Source organism: Herpailurus yagouaroundi, unplaced genomic scaffold (genome assembly GCF_014898765.1).
Source record: "Herpailurus yagouaroundi ecotype Mexico unplaced genomic scaffold, PumYag 184, whole genome shotgun sequence".
Taxonomy (NCBI): Eukaryota; Metazoa; Chordata; class Mammalia; order Carnivora; family Felidae; genus Herpailurus; species Herpailurus yagouaroundi.
The window spans coordinates 33,085,734-33,102,820 of NW_024412415.1; the positions used below are offsets into that span (position 1 = coordinate 33,085,734).

General features: G+C 55.0%; 1 protein-coding gene across 1 annotated transcript in view; it reads right to left on the reverse strand.

The window, feature by feature from the left end:
• Positions 1-17,087, reverse strand: part of ITGA11 (integrin subunit alpha 11) — a 125,753-nt gene that overhangs the window by 10,423 nt on the left and 98,243 nt on the right. The window contains exons 16-23 of the mRNA XM_040493086.1: positions 13,951-14,117; positions 12,340-12,482; positions 10,850-10,960; positions 7,303-7,388; positions 5,269-5,476; positions 2,789-2,887; positions 1,336-1,412; positions 355-444 (exon numbers count right to left, since the gene is read on the reverse strand). Coding sequence (XP_040349020.1) covers positions 355-444; positions 1,336-1,412; positions 2,789-2,887; positions 5,269-5,476; positions 7,303-7,388; positions 10,850-10,960; positions 12,340-12,482; positions 13,951-14,117 — 981 coding nt within the window. The remainder of the gene's footprint in view (positions 1-354; positions 445-1,335; positions 1,413-2,788; positions 2,888-5,268; positions 5,477-7,302; positions 7,389-10,849; positions 10,961-12,339; positions 12,483-13,950; positions 14,118-17,087) is intronic.

Below are 17,087 nucleotides of genomic sequence, written 5' to 3' on the forward strand. Positions count from 1 at the left end.
AGGTTTTATTACTATTTTAAAATTCTCTACAGATCATGCTCCCACTCACTGCCTGAACTTGGGGTGGACACCTCTGGCTGCCCTGGCCCTCGCCCTCCTCCCCTGCCCCTGCCGGGAGCTCCCTGGAGGCCAGATCTTTGTCTCCTCCTTCCGCTATTTTGATAGCACCCGCCCACCACGGATGAGGGGGCTGCACCCTCCCACCCCTCAGGGACACCCCTGGCTCCGGCTCACAGTCCCTGGGCACTGGAGCCCGGCCCCTGAGACCTCTGGCCTTATCAGGGCCCCCCCCAGGGGTACCCCATCTTAGGCCTCACTTCTCTCAGGCCTCCCCTCCCCCGGGGTCCCGCCCACCTGGTGAAAAGGACATCAGCCTCGTATTTGAGGTGGGAGCGCAGGAGGGCGGTGTTGTCTTCCTTGGTGCTCTCCTCCTCATCACTGTCACTGCAAGGAGAGCCCCCCACCGAGCCGTCAGTCAGGAAGTAACCCGCTTCTACCAGCCCAGCCAGCACAGCGGACTGGCTGGCTGCAGCCCCTCAAAACGGGCAGAGCAGGAGTCATTCCCACCCCACCTCCCGAGTTACAGGTAAGAAAAGAGGGCTCAGAAAGGATGAATGAACTTCCTAACGACACACAGCATTTACATAGTGCAACTGGGAGCGGAACACTGGCTGTCCCACTCCTTATCCAGTGTTCTTTCTGTCCGGGATTTCCCCTGGGACATTTTTCAAGTTTATTTATTTTGAGAGAGAGAAAGAGAGAGAGAGAGAACAAGCTGGGGCGGGGCAGAGAGACATGGGGACAAGAGGATCTAAAGCAGGCTCTGTGCTGGCAGCAGAGAGCCCAACGTGGGGCTTGAACTCACCAACTGTGAGATCATGACCTGAACTGAAGTCTGAAGCTTAACCAACTGAGCCACCCAGGTGCCCTGACATTTTTCCATCCGAAAAGACCTTATTCCCTTTACTCCGTGAGGATATCCCCTGCTTTGCCTATCTTCGGGGGCTGCTGTGAGGACCATTACATGTACGGTGTTTTGTAACCGTGGGCTTTAAAAATAACTGCTATCGAAATTGCTATATAAAGGCGAAGGTATTATTATTTGTGTCCCGGCTGCCCCAGGCTGGGGCATGGCAGCAACACGGCAAGCAGCAGTTTGGCCTAAGCTAGGGGATTGGCAGGGGGTGGGCGGGGGTGTTCCCAGGGAGGGGCAGGGGGGGGCCGGCCTGGAAGGGATCCCATTGGGCGCAGGGAGGGACTATTGCTAGGGGCCACATGGGGGCCCAGGAGCAGCGGGGAGGAGCGAGAGGAAGGAGGAGCAGGTGAGGCCCTGACCTGCCAGCCGTGAGCCGGATCTCCAGGTGGTGCAGGAAGACGGATTTGCTGAACTCAAAGTCTAGGCGGAAAGCCACCTGTGAGGAAGAGGTCAGTCGCTGGAGCTGGGGTGGCCGGGAACTGCGTCTGGGCCTGGCCCTCCCTGCCCCTGCCCCTGCCCTGGGAGAGGAGCTGCTGACTGGGAGCAGCTGGGGGGGCGGGAGGGCCAGGTGCCGGCTGAGCTCAGGACCTGGCGGGGACAGCCACGAACCAGAGCTCCTCTGATGGGCTCTCTCGGCTGTGGGGCCAGCCCTCCTCTCCTCTGACTTCCTTTTTTGTTTTCAACTACAGGCAACTAGAAGGTAGCAGGTCCAACTTCAACTTCAGACTCCTGCAGGAGTCCCTGGGTGGGGAAGGGGAGGTGGCCATCACCAGGCGCCACAGGATGCGGGGCCAGAAGCCAGTGGTAGGATGTCTCACGGGCCCCTTCTTCCCACATGAAGGTGAGGTGGGGTGAGGCCAGGAGAAGGGGGGAGGCTGCTTCGGGACACCCAGCACGTTAATAAGGCACCTGCCTCCTGGTCCATCGGTCCTCCCACCACGCCGATGGCCCAGTCCAGGTGCTTTGCCTGGGTCCCCTGATTGTTGCCCTGTGCCCTCTGACCCTCCTTGCCACCTTCCGCCCCACTCTGGGGCTTTCCACAGACTCCTGTGCTTTTCCCGGGTCTGGCCCTCTTGGGTTTTCCTAAAGAGATCTTGAGGCCCCATTCTTGACTTATGTCCCAGTTGGAGGGTTCTTTGGCAAGGAGCCCTCATGGCCCCCCGCCTCTCGCCCCATCTCCTTTCCTTCCACTGCAGACCTAGGCCCTGGAAACATGCTGCCATTCCCTGGCAAGCTCTTGCCTCAAGCTCTGATTCCTGCTTTACAGGCATCCTGGTCTCAGATCTTCTCCTGCTCCAGAACCTTCAGTGGCTGCCCACTGCCCAGTGGAGATGGGTAAAAGCCACAGGATCTGGAGTCTGGAACTTGGAGATTCTTCCTGGCGAACTTGCTTCTCCCCTCACACACCCTAGCCACTTTCCACATGCACTTTTAGGCACATGGTAAGTGCTCACGAAATGTTAACTTTTCTCCCAATCTCTTGCCATGCTCACAGGAGGATGACAGAGGCTGGACTCTGAAAAGCTGTGTTAGGATACAGGACAGCGGGGTTAAGTGGCCAAAAGGTGGGGGGGGAGTGGTGGGTGGGAGTGGTAGGGGTCCCCTGAGGTGAAGGGGCCTGGATGATCTTTTGCGGGGGGCTGGCTAGTTAGGTCATTTAAGAGTCATTTCCTGGGAGAAAAAACTAAAAAGCATGCTCAGGCGTCCTGCTCCCTCCTCTGTTCTCCCCTCAGTTCACTTCCATTTCTCTTGCATTCCCAGTGCCTCCCAGTTCCCGCCTGGTCCCGCCCCCACACTGCCCCCAGCCTCAACCTTGGCCTTGGCCCGGAAGAAGGGGTAGCTGACGTTGCAGACTTTCTTGTGGAGTCTCCTCTCCTCGTTCACGCACTCGATGCTGCCGTCTGAGTCGTCCTGGAGGTGGGTGGAGGGCACAGTGGGCAGCAGTTAGGTGGGCCAGAGACCCAGGTCTGGGGGCCACCCGTGCCGCCCCCACCGCCTGTACTGAAGCTGCAGTTGGGAGGAAGCTGGGACCACAGGGGCCCTGGAGAAAGGGGTGGCGGTGGGTTTGAGGGGGAAACACCACCGGGCCCCCCAGCCTATCTGAGCTGGGGCCCCACTGGGCTAGCACAGGCGTCTGTCTTCTCAACACAGGTCCTGAAGGAGGGGACTCACAGTGCTCTAGACCGATGCTGCTGGGTGGCTGTGCGTTCATTTGCTTGGGTCTCATTTTGCTTACCTGTGAAATGGGGATGACAGTACCTACCTCATTTAGTCGCTATGGGCGTTCAATGATACAATGCATACAAATGCAGTGCCTAGTTCAATTCCCAGAATGGTGTGATCGCTTGCTAGATGATGATTTGTACCCACTGCGGGCCCTGCACCCTTGGGCCCTAAGCTGTATGTGTAAGGAACATGTGTGTTTCCTTGGATGTAGATGTAGGTTGGTATGCTTTTGCCTATGTGTGTACAAAATGTATGTGATCAGACTAACACATTTGTTTCTGGCTAAGGGTGTGCTTCCTCCACTAGAGTTCCCCTTGGCTGGATGATGGGGAGTCAGGGGCATCTCCCGGGCTGGGGATGGTTGGGAGGCATCCTGTGAAGGAGCCAGGAGCCTCTCCTCTGTTCTCAAAGCCCTCCTTTGCCACAGAAACAAAATCCCATGACTCCTGGCCCCTGGGGTTATGAGACTGTAAAGTCTGGGCTAGGGAAGCGGTGAAAGGTGGATGTAGGTTTCAGGCTCAGTTTCCCCTAAATATTCCAATTGAGACAGATACAAAAATCTCTGGGCAGGACAGGACTTTGAAAGGCCATCACATGGCCTCCTCACCTTCACTCAGGGCTATGGGGGGCTTGGCGGTGGGGCCCAGCCCTGGGCCTGATAGACCGACTGGTGGTGGTTCTGCAGTGGAGGTGAGGACAGAGGGCCCTTGTGCCTGCCCCACCCCACACTCTGGGCTCTACATTGACACTCTGGGACCCCCGAGGGCAGAGGCTGTGTCTGACGGGACCTGGGTCCCCCAGCACCCACCCAAGACAGCGGTGTCCTGGGTTTACTCAATAACCACATCTCCAGGACTTCTCTCATGCCCTGCAGGCATTCCGGGTTATAGGAGGCTAGCACTCAGGCACTCTGGATGTCCCCGGGGCATACACAAGGCTGTGCCTGGGACTTCTGTGGGGCTGAAGGGACTTGCGTGGCCTTCTGCCGCTTTGGGACGGCACTCGAGAACACACGACATAACTGTGCTCTGCCGTGAGGAACCCCACCCTGCCACTTAGCAGCTCTGTGCTCCTGATCGGGCCCCTTAACACCTCTCTGTGCCTCAGTCTCCTTCTCTGTAAAATGGTAACCAAGAAGAAACAGGAGCCTGTCAGGCAGAGGAGAGAGGGAGTCCAGGCAGGGGACCACATGGGTAGGGTCTCAGTGTGAAGGCAGGTGTGCTGGGAAGCAGCAGTGGTGGTCGGACTAAGGGTGTGGGGGTGAGCGCAGAGGTGGCAGGTGATGGACGGGGAAGCGGATGGGCCTTGAATGCCACAACAGAGTCTGGAATTTGTTGTGAAAGCAGCTGGGCATGATGGGCAATTTTAAAGTGGGGAGTAACCTGTTCCGATTCTTGTTAGAAGGGCCCTTTTGAGAAAGCCTGAAGGATGGACTGTAGGCAGAGGGTGTGTATGAGCTGGTGTGCATATGTATGGTGTGTGTGTGTGTGTGTGTGTGTGTGTGTGTGTGTGCGCATGCGCCCTAATGAGGGACGAGGACACAGGCCCAAGGACGTTCCTCCCCACATTCCTGAATGGGTCAGACCCTCATCTGCCAGTGGTTCTCGACCCTGGCTACACACTCACATCCCCCTGGCTGCTTTAAAAGCACACACTTGGGGCGCCTGGGTGGCTCAGTCGGTTGAGCATCGACTTCAGCCAGGTCACGGTCTCGCGGTCCGGGAGTTCGAGCCCCGCATCGGGCTCTGGGCTGATGGCTCGGAGCCTGGAGCCTGTTTCCGATTCTGTGTCTCCCTCTCTCTCTGCCCCTCCCCCGTTCATGCTCTGTCTCTCTCTGTCCCAAAAATAAATAAACGTTAAAAAAAAAAAATAAATAAAAGCACACACTGCTGCAGGCCCCACCTCAGACCAGATCAGTCTGAATCTCCGGGAGAAGTCTGACCACAGGTGCTCGCAAGCTTCCAGGTGATTTTCATGGGCAGCCAGCCAGGCCCCTTGGCTGGATCCATCCTATCCTGCCTCTGTCCTTAGCCTCAGGAAGGCCAGGCAGGTCACCAAGGTCTCACCTTCTGGATCAAGCTGGCAAACTGCAGGTTTGCTGACTGCGAAATATTTAGGACTGTGCTATAGGCATTCTCGCCCCTGTTCTCCAGCACGGCCTCCACTGCCACCCGCCGGCGCGTGCTCTCTATGATGAAAACCGCCGTGTCAAAGGTGAGCGTGTACGTGGAGCAGTCCTGCACAGGCTTCCTCAGCACCCTCTGGCAGTACTCCCTGTGGGAAAGAGACCACCAGGATCAGGCAGATGGAATGGGGAATGCAGGGCTAGGCCTCCCTACTCACGTATATGAAAGAGCAGACCTAGGCCGGCTGACTAGTGACTACGTCCCTGAAATGGCTGCAGAAAGAAGTTCCTGCTCAAACCTCAGAACACGCCTCCTCCCCTTAAGTAACTTACCGATTGATGCTTTCTTCCGAAGTCTGAGGTGGGAGGAAGGGGAGTGTGAGAGGCGTGGAAAGCGTGAGTAGAAGAGGGAGGCTTCTCTCAGGTAGGGGCCAGAGGCAGGAGCCCTCAACCCTGTCCAGGCTTAGAATGACCTGGGAGCGTTTTACCCCTCCCCAAACCAATTAATCAGAGTCTCTGGGGATGGTGTTTGGTGCTAGGTATTTATATAGCACAGCTAGGCTGACAGCCAATGGTTAACAGGTGACCAGTGAGAAACGTTCTGTATACACTGAGGCCAAACATGTTAGAGATCCTCAGACACAGTGGTTCTTAAACTTCAGTGCATCAGAATCTCTTGGAAGACTTGTTTAAACACAGATTGCTGAGCTCCACCCCCGGAGTTTCTGATTCAGTAGGTCTGTGACCACCAGGCCCAACATTTGCATTTTTAGCAAGTTCCCGGTGATGCTGATAATTGCTGATCTGGGACCACACTTTGGCAGCCAATCCGCTGAGGCCACGACCCTTCCCCAGCCAATCGGCTAAGGCCACGATCCCTATGAAACCTTTGTGCTTTTGAAACTCGCTTTCTCTCTCCCCGGTATCTCACCGCTGCGTTGGTGCAGGTAGGAGACTGAGCTCCAGCTAGCTCGAATAAAGGCTCTTTGCTTTTGCATCGGACTCGGCTCCCTGGTGGTCTTTGGGGATCATGAATTCTGGGCATAACAGCATATACTCCTTCTCTACTCAGCATGTTTCCCTTTTGGCTTTGGCTACCAGGAAGCTCAGAGCCAAATGTCAAGACGATCTTGATTAGTAGCCTAGATGGTTAGAATATTTGCTTCTTCATCCTTCCCTAAAGTTTGTTTATGCTATTTCTATTTATTGTATATGTCACCTATTATTATTGTACATATACATTATACATTGTATATATATATACATATATACATATACATATATATATAGTATATATACATTATTGTATATGTATTACCTAAATATCACAGAGTTGGGTAAAAGTTGAGCATGAATTATTTGAAAATATAGGGCCCCTGGGTAGCTCAATTGGTTAAGCGGCCAACCTCAGCTCAGGTCAGGATCTCGCAGTCCGTGAGTTCGAGCCCCGCGTCAGGCTCTGTGCTGACCGCTCAGAGCCTGGAGCCTGTTTCAGATTCTGTGTCTCCCTCTCTCTGACCCTCCCCCGTTCATGCTCTGTCTCTCTCTGTCTCAAAAATAAATAAACGTTAAAAAATTAAAAAAAAATTACATAAATTTAAAATAGGACATTTTCTATTTTTTTCCCCTTCTTTGCTACAGAACCACAGGTCCTTGTCTCCACTTTTTATCTGTTTTGTAGTAGAGGCTCCAAAGAAAGGATTCCTTTTTCAAAACAAAGTTTGAGGAGGTAGGATAACTAGTAGTTTTCATTTTACAGAGGAACTGACTGAGGCCCAGAGAGGGAAGAGACTTGCCTGAAGTCACACAGGAGTGAAAGGCAGAGCCTGGGCTAGACCCAGGCTCCAAGTTCAGTGTTTGATCCATGCTGCCTGCAAGAAGGATGTGCAGGAAATAATCTAGCTCCCCGGGAGCCCCGGATCCACCAGCAGGGAAGGAAAGGAGTCAGGGTGGGGGCTGGGAGGGGCCAACTCACATGGCTGTGGGCAGGTCACTGCGGGCATCCAGCAGGAGGTCAGGGACGCAGTGCTCGTCCTCACTGCAGCCATTCCAGAAGGGCACCTGGGCCAGGGAAAGCCAGGGAGGGGTGGGTGGGCGGCCCTTTTTGCTGGGGGCCATCTCTCACCCCCACAGCACACCAGCTCCTCTCTCTACCACACTAGATACAGGCTTTGTCTTCTCTGCCCTTTCCACGGACACCACCCTGCTGTTCCTCGTGCTTTTGCCCAAGTGCCCTCCTCTAATAAATACATGGCTCAAAACTCAGCTCCTCCTGGGTCTCTCAACTGAGCCGGTAGCATAGAACACCCACCCGCCCCACAGGGTAGTTCCAGTCCACATTTACTGTGGGGGGCAAGGTCTTAGGTGCTGGGGATACAGGATGAGGAAGACAGCTTCTGCTGTCAGCTCATGGGGAAGAACTGTGTGAATAAATAATTATAGTGTGAAATGTGCAAAGAAAAAAAAAAACAGATCTGTGGGAGGGATAGGAGAGGCAGAGGGAAGGAAACAGTTATTTTGGTCTGTACCTGGTCAGAGAAGCCTTCAGGGAAGAGACAGTAGGTCAGAGTTCTGAAGGATGACCAAGTTAGCTGGATGGCCAGAGGGACAGGGGAGTCGGGAGGAAGGATGAGCCTGTGTAAAGGTCCTGAGGCATGAAGCAGCATGGTGTGTTTGGGAAATGACGGCTGGTTTAGTGTTGCTGTCGTGGGGGGGGGGGGGGGGGGGGGGGGGAGACCGGGGGGGGCCAGTTCTTACAGGGCCTCGGCATCATGCCTTGCAATGGACAGGAGTCACGACTGCGGGGCAGGGGAGGGGGAGGGACAGGACTGTCGGGCCTGCGTATTGAAGGCTCCGTCTGGCGGCTGGGGGTGGATGCACTGGATCGAGGCTAGAGTCAGGGAGACCGCTGAGGAGGCTGCTAAGCGTTCATGCAAGAGAAGATGATGATGTTGGAGGCATCCAACATCTGGATATGGAGAGGAGACAACGGGTGAGGGCCACCAGAGGTGGGGTCCCTAGGACCTGGAGTTCATCAGAGCTAAGGAGGCAAAGGGCCCAGGACATTGGCGGAGTCCCTTTGTCCGTGTGTGGGAGGATGGCCACACCGCTCATTTATACGTGGCAGGGTAGGCTAAGATCAGTTCTGGGGCACATTGCGTTTGACACGCCTGTGGTCCTTCCAGCTGAGGAGTGCAACTGTCCCTACCAAGGACACGGCCCAAAAAAGGGGAGGGGAAACAGGTGTCGCAAAGGCCACACGGTATCCGAAACCCACGAGCTTTTCTCACAGGTGAGCTCCTTAGCCGCCTCACTCAGGTCCACACGCACGTCCGTGGACACGTTTCTGTCAAGCACAGCCCTCGGGTCGGCCGTCAAATGGCACACACAGCGAGAAGCAGGCACGCAGCAGCCAGCAGAAAAGGCAGCACAGCCATATGACAGGGGGCAGGGTGAGGCCACGCAGTGAAGGGACAGAGCGTAAAACACTGAGTCTGAGGACTCTTACAGCGGCCCCCGGGGGCTTCGCTGTAAGCTGGCACCCACGTGCCCCTCGGTGACATCAAGTCTCCGATGAGATGCCCCCACCCCGCCTGGCAGGCTGCGTAAAAAGTGTGAAAACTATATTATAACCTTCAGAAGCATTTCCATCCAGTTGATTAAAAGGAATAATTAATGCGATAAGCAAACGCTACACTCAATTATGTGGAACAGCTCATTGCCCCAGGAGGCGAGCTGCCGCGGCGTGGAACAGACACTAAGTAAGAATCTGCAGAAGAGCGACGGGCGGAGTATGTCTCCTTCGATAGAGACTGGGCACTAGAAATCCAGATGAACAAGATTTTTAGCAATTTAGCCGCTACTCAAAGCCCTCGATAATATGACCCAGATTGTCTTTTTCAGACCTATTTCTCCTTGACATTTTTTAAATGTTTATCTGTATTTGAGAGAGAGAGAGAGACAGTGAGTGAGTGCGGGAGGGGCAGAGGTGGAGACCATTGGAAGCAGGTTCCAGGCTCCGAGCTGTCAGCACAGAGCCCGACGCGGGGCTCGAACTCACGAACCGCGAGATCCTGACCTGAGCCGAAGGCGGACGCGTAACCGACTGAGCCACCCAGGTGCCCCCAGCCTGCTTTTTCCCACTTCCATGTCTTGGATATACTGTCAGCTCTCCTGGAACAAAAGCCCACTCTTCCCATTTCTGCATAGCTGAATCTGGTCTATTCTTTAAGGTCCAGCCGACAGTCACCCCCTCCAGGAAGTCTCCCTGCCCTGTCACGTGATTACTCCATCACACTGCCTCTGAGCTCACCCCTGGCCTACAACGCTTACTGCCACCTTGCATGGATATCATGAGCCGGGCAGAGAGTGTGCCCTGCCCGTCAGTCTGCATTGTGGGCTTCCACATGCTTGGAGAATGAGTGGCAGGTTCTCATTCGTTTGCCGTAGCGGCTCTGTAATTACGGCGACGAGGAAAAACCTTAATGACTCGGCGTGTCGCCTCTGCTCCTCTGCTGGCTCACCGATGAGGACTCTAGCCTTGCCAGGCCATTCCCCCCTTCTCGAAGTGGGTAACATAACCTCCCTTATACGTCTGTGATGCAGAATCAGGGGAAAGGAGGCAAGGTGTGAGGGTTGAGGGCTGGGTGGCGGAGTCTGGGAGGTCTGGGAAGGCAAAGGGGGAGGAGCTGAACGCAAGGAAGGGGTGAATGGGAGCAGAAAGGGGCTTTCAGAAGCATTGCTGTCGGCCACCCGATCCTTTTATGTTGGCGAAATACAAGTAAGAATGTGAGTGATTCTGAAGTTGTTTGCCGGCGGGAGTCTATAAAACTATGAAATTCTCAGAGACACTGCTCAGAGACTGGCCTTCAGAGGCCATGGTCTTTAGAGAGTTGTGGTGAATGTGAAAGTTGTTTCCCGAATCCTTAAGGCTCAGGAATTAGATATTATGTGTTACGGATTTTGCCTGCTCTCCCAGCACAGCTCAGACAGAATTAAACTGTGACCTTTTCTTTGAGGGGGATTTCGGTGGGAGTTGGAGGTGTGGGGGGGGCATGTGAGTGTTCAATACCAGAATGTTCTGATGCCCCTGGAGCCAGGGGTTAGGGAGTGTGATTGAGGGGGCTGGAGCACAGCTGCTAGAACCTTCTAGGTGGTTGAATCACCTATTCTGGCCTCCAGTGCCCTCACCTGTAAATGAGGGAGGTGGGCGATTGAGACCTAAGGTCCCTTCTGGTTCTGTGATTCTCCTGGACCTGTTCAGAGCTCCCCCTGTGCTGCGGATACAGGGGACCCTCCACCAGGAGAGGCCTGGCCCTCCCCTACAACACGTTCAGCCCGGGTCACAAGGGAGGAGGGATGGAGTCCTGTTGCGGGTTTGCAGGGCAGGAGACAGGAGGGTGCAAGAGGGGAAGAACTCCTTTGTACCAGCGCACTCGGGATCTGGGCTTTGGGGAGGAGGTCGGGTGTGGTAGGGGGGTTGCTGACGGCCAGGGCTGTGTGCCCCATGTGCCGGGATGTACCGAGACACGGAGGGTGGTGGGCCAGCCGTCGTCCAGCATGGGGCCGTGGTCCGGGTCCTCCAGGGAGTACTCGACCGAGAAGGCCACCGGCTTCACGTAGTCAGCAGTGTCCTGTGTGGGAGGAGACGAGGGAGACGTGAGGAGGCGTGGGGTGCCCATTTCTGGGCCAGGATGCTGAGAGAAAATGTCCACTTTCCTAACACAGGAGGGCTGCTTCCCTGTCGGCCTCAGGGTGAGTCTGGGATGAAGGGGTGTGCTGGATGGATGGAGGTTCAGCAAAAGCTCCTGCTCGGCCTTCAAGGCTGGACATCTCCACCCCACCCCCCCACCCAGTGCCCCGGCCTCCAGGGAGCCAGGCTGGGCCCACCACCCCATGTGCACACCCTGTCCAGAGCCCTTACTCCGGCTGGCTCCTTATATGGCATTCGAACTGCCTCTGTGTGCTGATCTCCCTCCTTCAGAAGCACTTGGCACAGGGCTTCACGAATGCATTGAATCAATGAACGAACAAATGTGTGGACAAAACAGGGGCTGTTCCGGTGGGGGTCCGGGTATGGCTGGTAAAGAAGGGGATGCTTAGAGATGCCTACAAAATCTCCCGCGTGGAACCCAGATCCTGACACAAGTGGCTTCTTTGTATCAGGGCAGTGACCCTCAAACTGGAGGTTTTGCATCCCCAGGGGTGGGGAGGGAGGGCGCAGCAAAACCCTGAGTGCTGAGCCCAACCCCTAGTTTCTGATGCTGGCGGGCCTGGCGTGGGGCTTGGAAACATGCATTGCTAACAGGTTCCCATGTGATGGGGATGCGGCTGGTCCGGGGGCCCATGCTTTGAGAACCAGGACAACAAACACCTCAGAGGGGGCCACGTATTAACGGACGCGAGGACCTCCCATATCCGCTCACTTTTCCGACTTTTGGCCTTTGGACCACGGGGGTCGGGTGGGCTCTTAGTGCCCCCTGCTTGCATCTTAAGGCTGGAGCAGTGGCCTGGGCATTTGGAGTTTCTGGATGTGGCAGACCTCCTATCCTCCTCCTCACCCGTGAAATCAGGCACCAGGCCACTGCTGGCTCCCCCTCTCTGCCAGGCTGGCTGCTCTCGCCTCCTCCTCCCTGCTCGTCCCCACTATGAGCCTGTCCTACCTGGTCCTCATCTTTAGCCAATGCCTGCTTCCATTCCCTCCGCCATGGCCCCCGCACCCTCTGTGAGCCCTCACCGAGCCCAGATTTCACCCTCTGCTAAGGAAACGGCAGACGTCACAGGGCTGGGGAAGAAGGGATTTTGGAGGTGGGTACCAGAAGTGGTAGATAGTGTGTCCCAGTAGGGCGTGAATATGGGGGGCGGGCAAGGTCTGGGACAGTGTACCCCAGCTGGGCCTCCTGAGGCCCCAGCTGAGCTCTCTGCCTCTCCCATGGCAGCACCTCGTCCAGCTGTGTCCCCTCCCTGTTTGACCTTGGTCTCTGCTGGTGGGGCTACTGGGCGTCAGGCTCACCAGGACATGGAAGTTGATCCGCTCACAGTGCTGCTGGCTGGAGGAGAGCAGGACAGCTCGGTTGGTGTATCGGTCCCCGCCCTCATCCAGGTGGGCCCGCGGCGTGTACCGCCTCTCATCCATGGTGGCGTTGTATCTGATGCCTGGAGGAGGGAGAGGGCAAGACCGTGAAGGCGGAGCCACATTTCCACTCAAGACTCTGCCTGTCTTTTAAGAGAGCCTCCTGAAAGCCAGCCTCCTCCAGGAAGCCCTCCAGGCTGGCCGGGGAAGAGCTGCTCTTCTCTTCTCTTCTCACCAGGCCCTAGTGTGGGTGGGAAACTCTGGTGCGGAGAGTGAGAAAGGAGAAAAAGGAGGGGCAGATGGGGCTGGCAATGAAGGGAGAGAGAAAGAGACAGAGATGTAGGAGAAATCAACGTGGTGGAAGAGGAGACAGAACGAGCGGCCAGGGCGATGCCCTCGTTTGACCCCTCCTGGAGCGCCGGACGCCCCCGCCTCTCCCTTCACCTTCCCAGGTCCCGTCAGGCGTGGGTCAGAGCCTCCACAGGCCGCAGTTCCCACCCCACGAGCCCTTCCCACTAGCGGCTCCAACCTAAGACACTGCTCTGGGGTTGAAGGCCTGCAGCCTCCTTCCCTGTAACTGGGCTGATCTTTTGCCAAATCCAGGAAAAGCCTCGTCTCGTCCCCTGTACCCCAGCCAGCCCTCTGGGTGCACCGATTCTTGCACCTTCCTCTTTTTATAAATAGAAGTTGAAAGAAGCGCACAGCCACCCAGGCTCGCCTTTACCTTTCCCCCCCCCCCCCCCACCCCCCATCCTTCTGGTGAGCCCTGCTCCCTGGCTGAGAAGCTTTCAGAAATCCCGGTTTCCTGCAGTCTGGTCCCAGAACCTGCAGCTGTCGCTTCCTGGGGCCGCCTGGGTCCAGGGCTGCCGTGAGTAGGCGCCTGGCTCAGAGGGAAACTGCCCTGCCCTAGACCGACACCCACTCTGAGCAGTGACCACTCCCACTGGGGGTTTCATCTGTCTGACCCTCTCGTTTCCTGCTTCCCCTCCTGGGTCTGACTCTTCCTCTGCATCCTGGCTGTCCCAGTTCCCTGTTCTCGTCCCAACTTTGCATCCCAACTCTTTCCTTCTTCCTCTGGCCCCTCCCTTGCTGGTCACTGCTGCTCACTGCCATCCCCTTGCTTCTTGGAATTAGATCATCAAATGCAGTCATCAAGGTGGCTCGAGTTGTGACCTGGCCCTTAAAACCTATTTCAGTGAGGGGCGCCTGGGTGGCGCAGTCGGTTGAGCGTCCGACTTCAGCCAGGTCACGATCTCGCGGTCCGTGAGTTCGAGCCCCGCGTCAGGCTCTGGGCTGATGGCTCGGAGCCTGGAGCCTGTTTCCGATTCTGTGTCTCCCTCTCTCTCTGCCCCTCCCCCGTTCATGCTGTGTCTCTCTCTGTCCCAAAAATAAATAAATGTTGAAAAAAAAATTTTTAAAAAAAAAACCTATTTCAGTGAAAGCCCTGGTTTTGAAACAGAACAATCCCAAGTCTACGGGAGGTGGTGGGGGGGGGGGGGGGGGGGGGGGGGGGGATGGGGGCGGGGGGGAGCGGGAAGAGGCCTGGTTTACCGACTGTGTCCGTTTTGAAATGGGGTGCCAGGAACACGGGCGTGAAGCAGAGGAAGGCGGCCAGGCAGGTGGCGTCCCTGCCGCTGCGTTTGCAATCCCTGTGGAAGATGTTGATCTTGGACGGCTCAAAGTGGAGGCTGGCGTTGATCTGAACCACGGGACGGGACCTGGAGCAGAAGAAGGAGTAGCTGGAGGGTGGGACGTGTGGCTGCTGCGGGGGCCCAGCAGAGCGGGGGACGGAGGCGGTGGGAAGCGGATGGAAATGGGATCTGGAAAATCTTGGAGGAGGGCGGGGAGCGGCCCCGGAAGTTAAGGTTTTGGGCAAAACGGGGACAGGTGGGTGGAGGGCAGCCACACAGCCCCTGGAGGCAGCCCTTCGACATTTCCCAGGGGCTGTATTTGCTGCAGACCACACTGACTGCCTCCTGCCTCCTCATCCCATCCCTAGACAGCCATTAGAATAATCTGGAGAGTTGTAAAAAACCCTGATGCCCAGTTTGTCCTCCAGATCAAATCAAATCAGGATTGGCATCGACATGTCTGAAAGCAGTGCCTCTTGAATTTTAATATGCTCGCACATCTCCGGGGGATCTTTAAAATGCAGATCCTCACCCAATAAGTGGGGACCAATTCTGTATTTCCAGTAAGCCCTCGGCTGAAGCTGTTGCTGTTGGCCCAGGCCCAAGCTTTGAAGAGCAAGGTGTTAACGCTTCCAGGTGGTTGCAATGTGTGGCCAAAGTGGAGAACCATTCACTGTTGGAGAGATTCCCCATGTATCCACCCTACACGACCCTATCCAAGCAGGCATGGAAATGCAAATGTATTCTTGTATTGGTCTAAGGAAAACATAATCAGAGAACGAAGTACACCGCCTCTCCAAAGCATGTGTTTCTATAACAAGAAGGAAGTGTAGCGTGATTATCTGTGCTAATGCCCTGCTCTTAGCCTAAGGAATTGTGCCTCCCCTGCGCTGTGCCGTGGAGAGGGGGGTTTGGGTCTTGGCTCCACGGTTCCTCACGGACCTTGGGCAGGTCACATGATCTCTCTGAGGGGGATGTGAGAGCCAAAGGAGGTAAGTGAGAGGGGCCCTTTGTGTAAAGTGTAGAGTGCTGTGTAAACACAATAGCTTACGTTAGCGGTTCCCAAACTTGGCTGCCCGTTGGAAACAGATACCTGGGGAATCTTGAAAGTTTACCGCTTGCCTGGGCCCCTTCCCTAGACGTTCTGCTTTATGTGGTCTGGGTAGAGCCCGGCCTGTGAGAGTTTGAAAAACTCCCGGTTTGTGACAACACGGTTGGGTCTAGAGGGCATGATGTGAAGTGAAATAAGTCAGACGAAGACAAACACTGTGTGCCTTCACTTATATGTGGAATCTAGAAAGCGAAACAAACGAATAAACCAACAAAGAGCAGCATTAGACCTATAAATACAGAGAACAAACTGAAGGTTGTCAGAGGGGAGGGGGAGGGGGAGTTGGGCAGAAGGGGGGAAGGGGATGGGGCGCCTGGGTGGCTCAGTCGGTTAAACGGCCGACTTCAGCTCAGGTCATGATCTCGCGGTCCGTGAGTTCGAGCCCCGCGTCGGGCTCTGTGCTGACAGCTCGGAGCCTGGAGCCTGTTTCAGATTCTGTGTCTCCCTCTCTCTGACCCTCCCCCATTCATGCTCTGTCTCTCTCTGTCTCAAAAAAATAAATAAACGTTAAAAAAAAAATTAAAAAAAAAAAAGAAGGGGGGAAGGGGAGAGGGCGGTACAGGCTACTGGTTGTGGAATGTATACGTCATGGGGGTGAAAGGCGCCACATAAAGAATACAGTCAATGATATTACAATAGGTATGGTGACAGGCTGTACTTGTGGTGAGCACAGCATAATGTATAAACATGTCGAGTCACTATGTCGCACACCCGAAACTAATGTGGGCATCGCCTATATGCGAATTAAAAAAAAAAAGAGAGAGAGAGAGAGAGAGAAGCTCCCAGTTGATCCTAACGGGGCAGTTTGAGATCCACGGGGTTGGATCCCAGAGTCTTCCCAGAAGGCCTGGACCCACAATTGTACCACTGCTGAGGTAGCACTTAGGTTTAGACCTCAAAAGTTGGAGCTTGCATGGGTCCTTTTGCAGACTGATTCTCTTGGGGGGTGTGTGCATGTGTCTTGTTTCCTGTAAAGGACTTGGTTTATGTGTCATCCTCCTGACCTGCTAGGCCATGTCTACCGCCTACCCTGGGTCTTGCTCACCCGGAACCAATACACTGAACCTCTACCGCCCAAGCCGCTCTTGCTGTCACCCCCAGAGATCCATGAGCCCCAATATGCGAAGGGGACCTTCAGAGAGAGGCCGTGGCCCCGGTGCACGGCACCCCCAGCGCTGCCTTTAGATGGCCTAGCGGTGTGGGGCAGTGAACGCTCTGGCCATGGAGGATGGGGGGATACGAGGATCCCCCAGATACACTGCTCTCTCTCCTCCCCTACAATGGTCTGTTGCAAGAAGCAGAGATGTGTCCCACCTCGCTGGAGATCCAGTGAGCAAGTGAGGCCCCACTCACACCTGCTCCCCTTTTCTGCTTCAGCATCCTTGACCTTCACCTCTGCCTCTGGGATGAGGCCCTTCCCAAAGCATTAGCATGACCTCTAGTCTGGGGCTCTGTTTTCTAGGGAACCCAGGCTAAGACATCTCCCAACCGGGCCATAATATTCTTGGCGACTGAGAGCGAGTCCACTCCTTCATTCTCCCCGAGGGGTCGTTAGGATACCTCTGTTTCATGCCTTTTTTAAGTTGTATGAAAAATGGGTCTGTGTTCATATAAAATTACACGCAAGTGGAAAAAGATGGGTTGGAAATATGCCAAAATGCTAACAGCGGTAATGTGAAGTGGATGAAGCCCTGAGTGAGTTCTTTCTTTATTTTATAATTTTTCTTTAAGTTATTGGATTTATAATGAAAAATAGCTCATCAACATACATGAAAAATTAAGCCTTTTCTGGCTCAAAAATTGCCAACGCATCACATGGCAAAATATATGGACTTTTAGAAAGCTCCTTTTTTTTTTTTTTTAAAAGCTGTAGACCATTGCTAAAGAGAGGCCCTGAAAAAAGAAAGAAAGAAAGAAAGAAAGAAAGAAAGAAAGAAAGAAAGAAA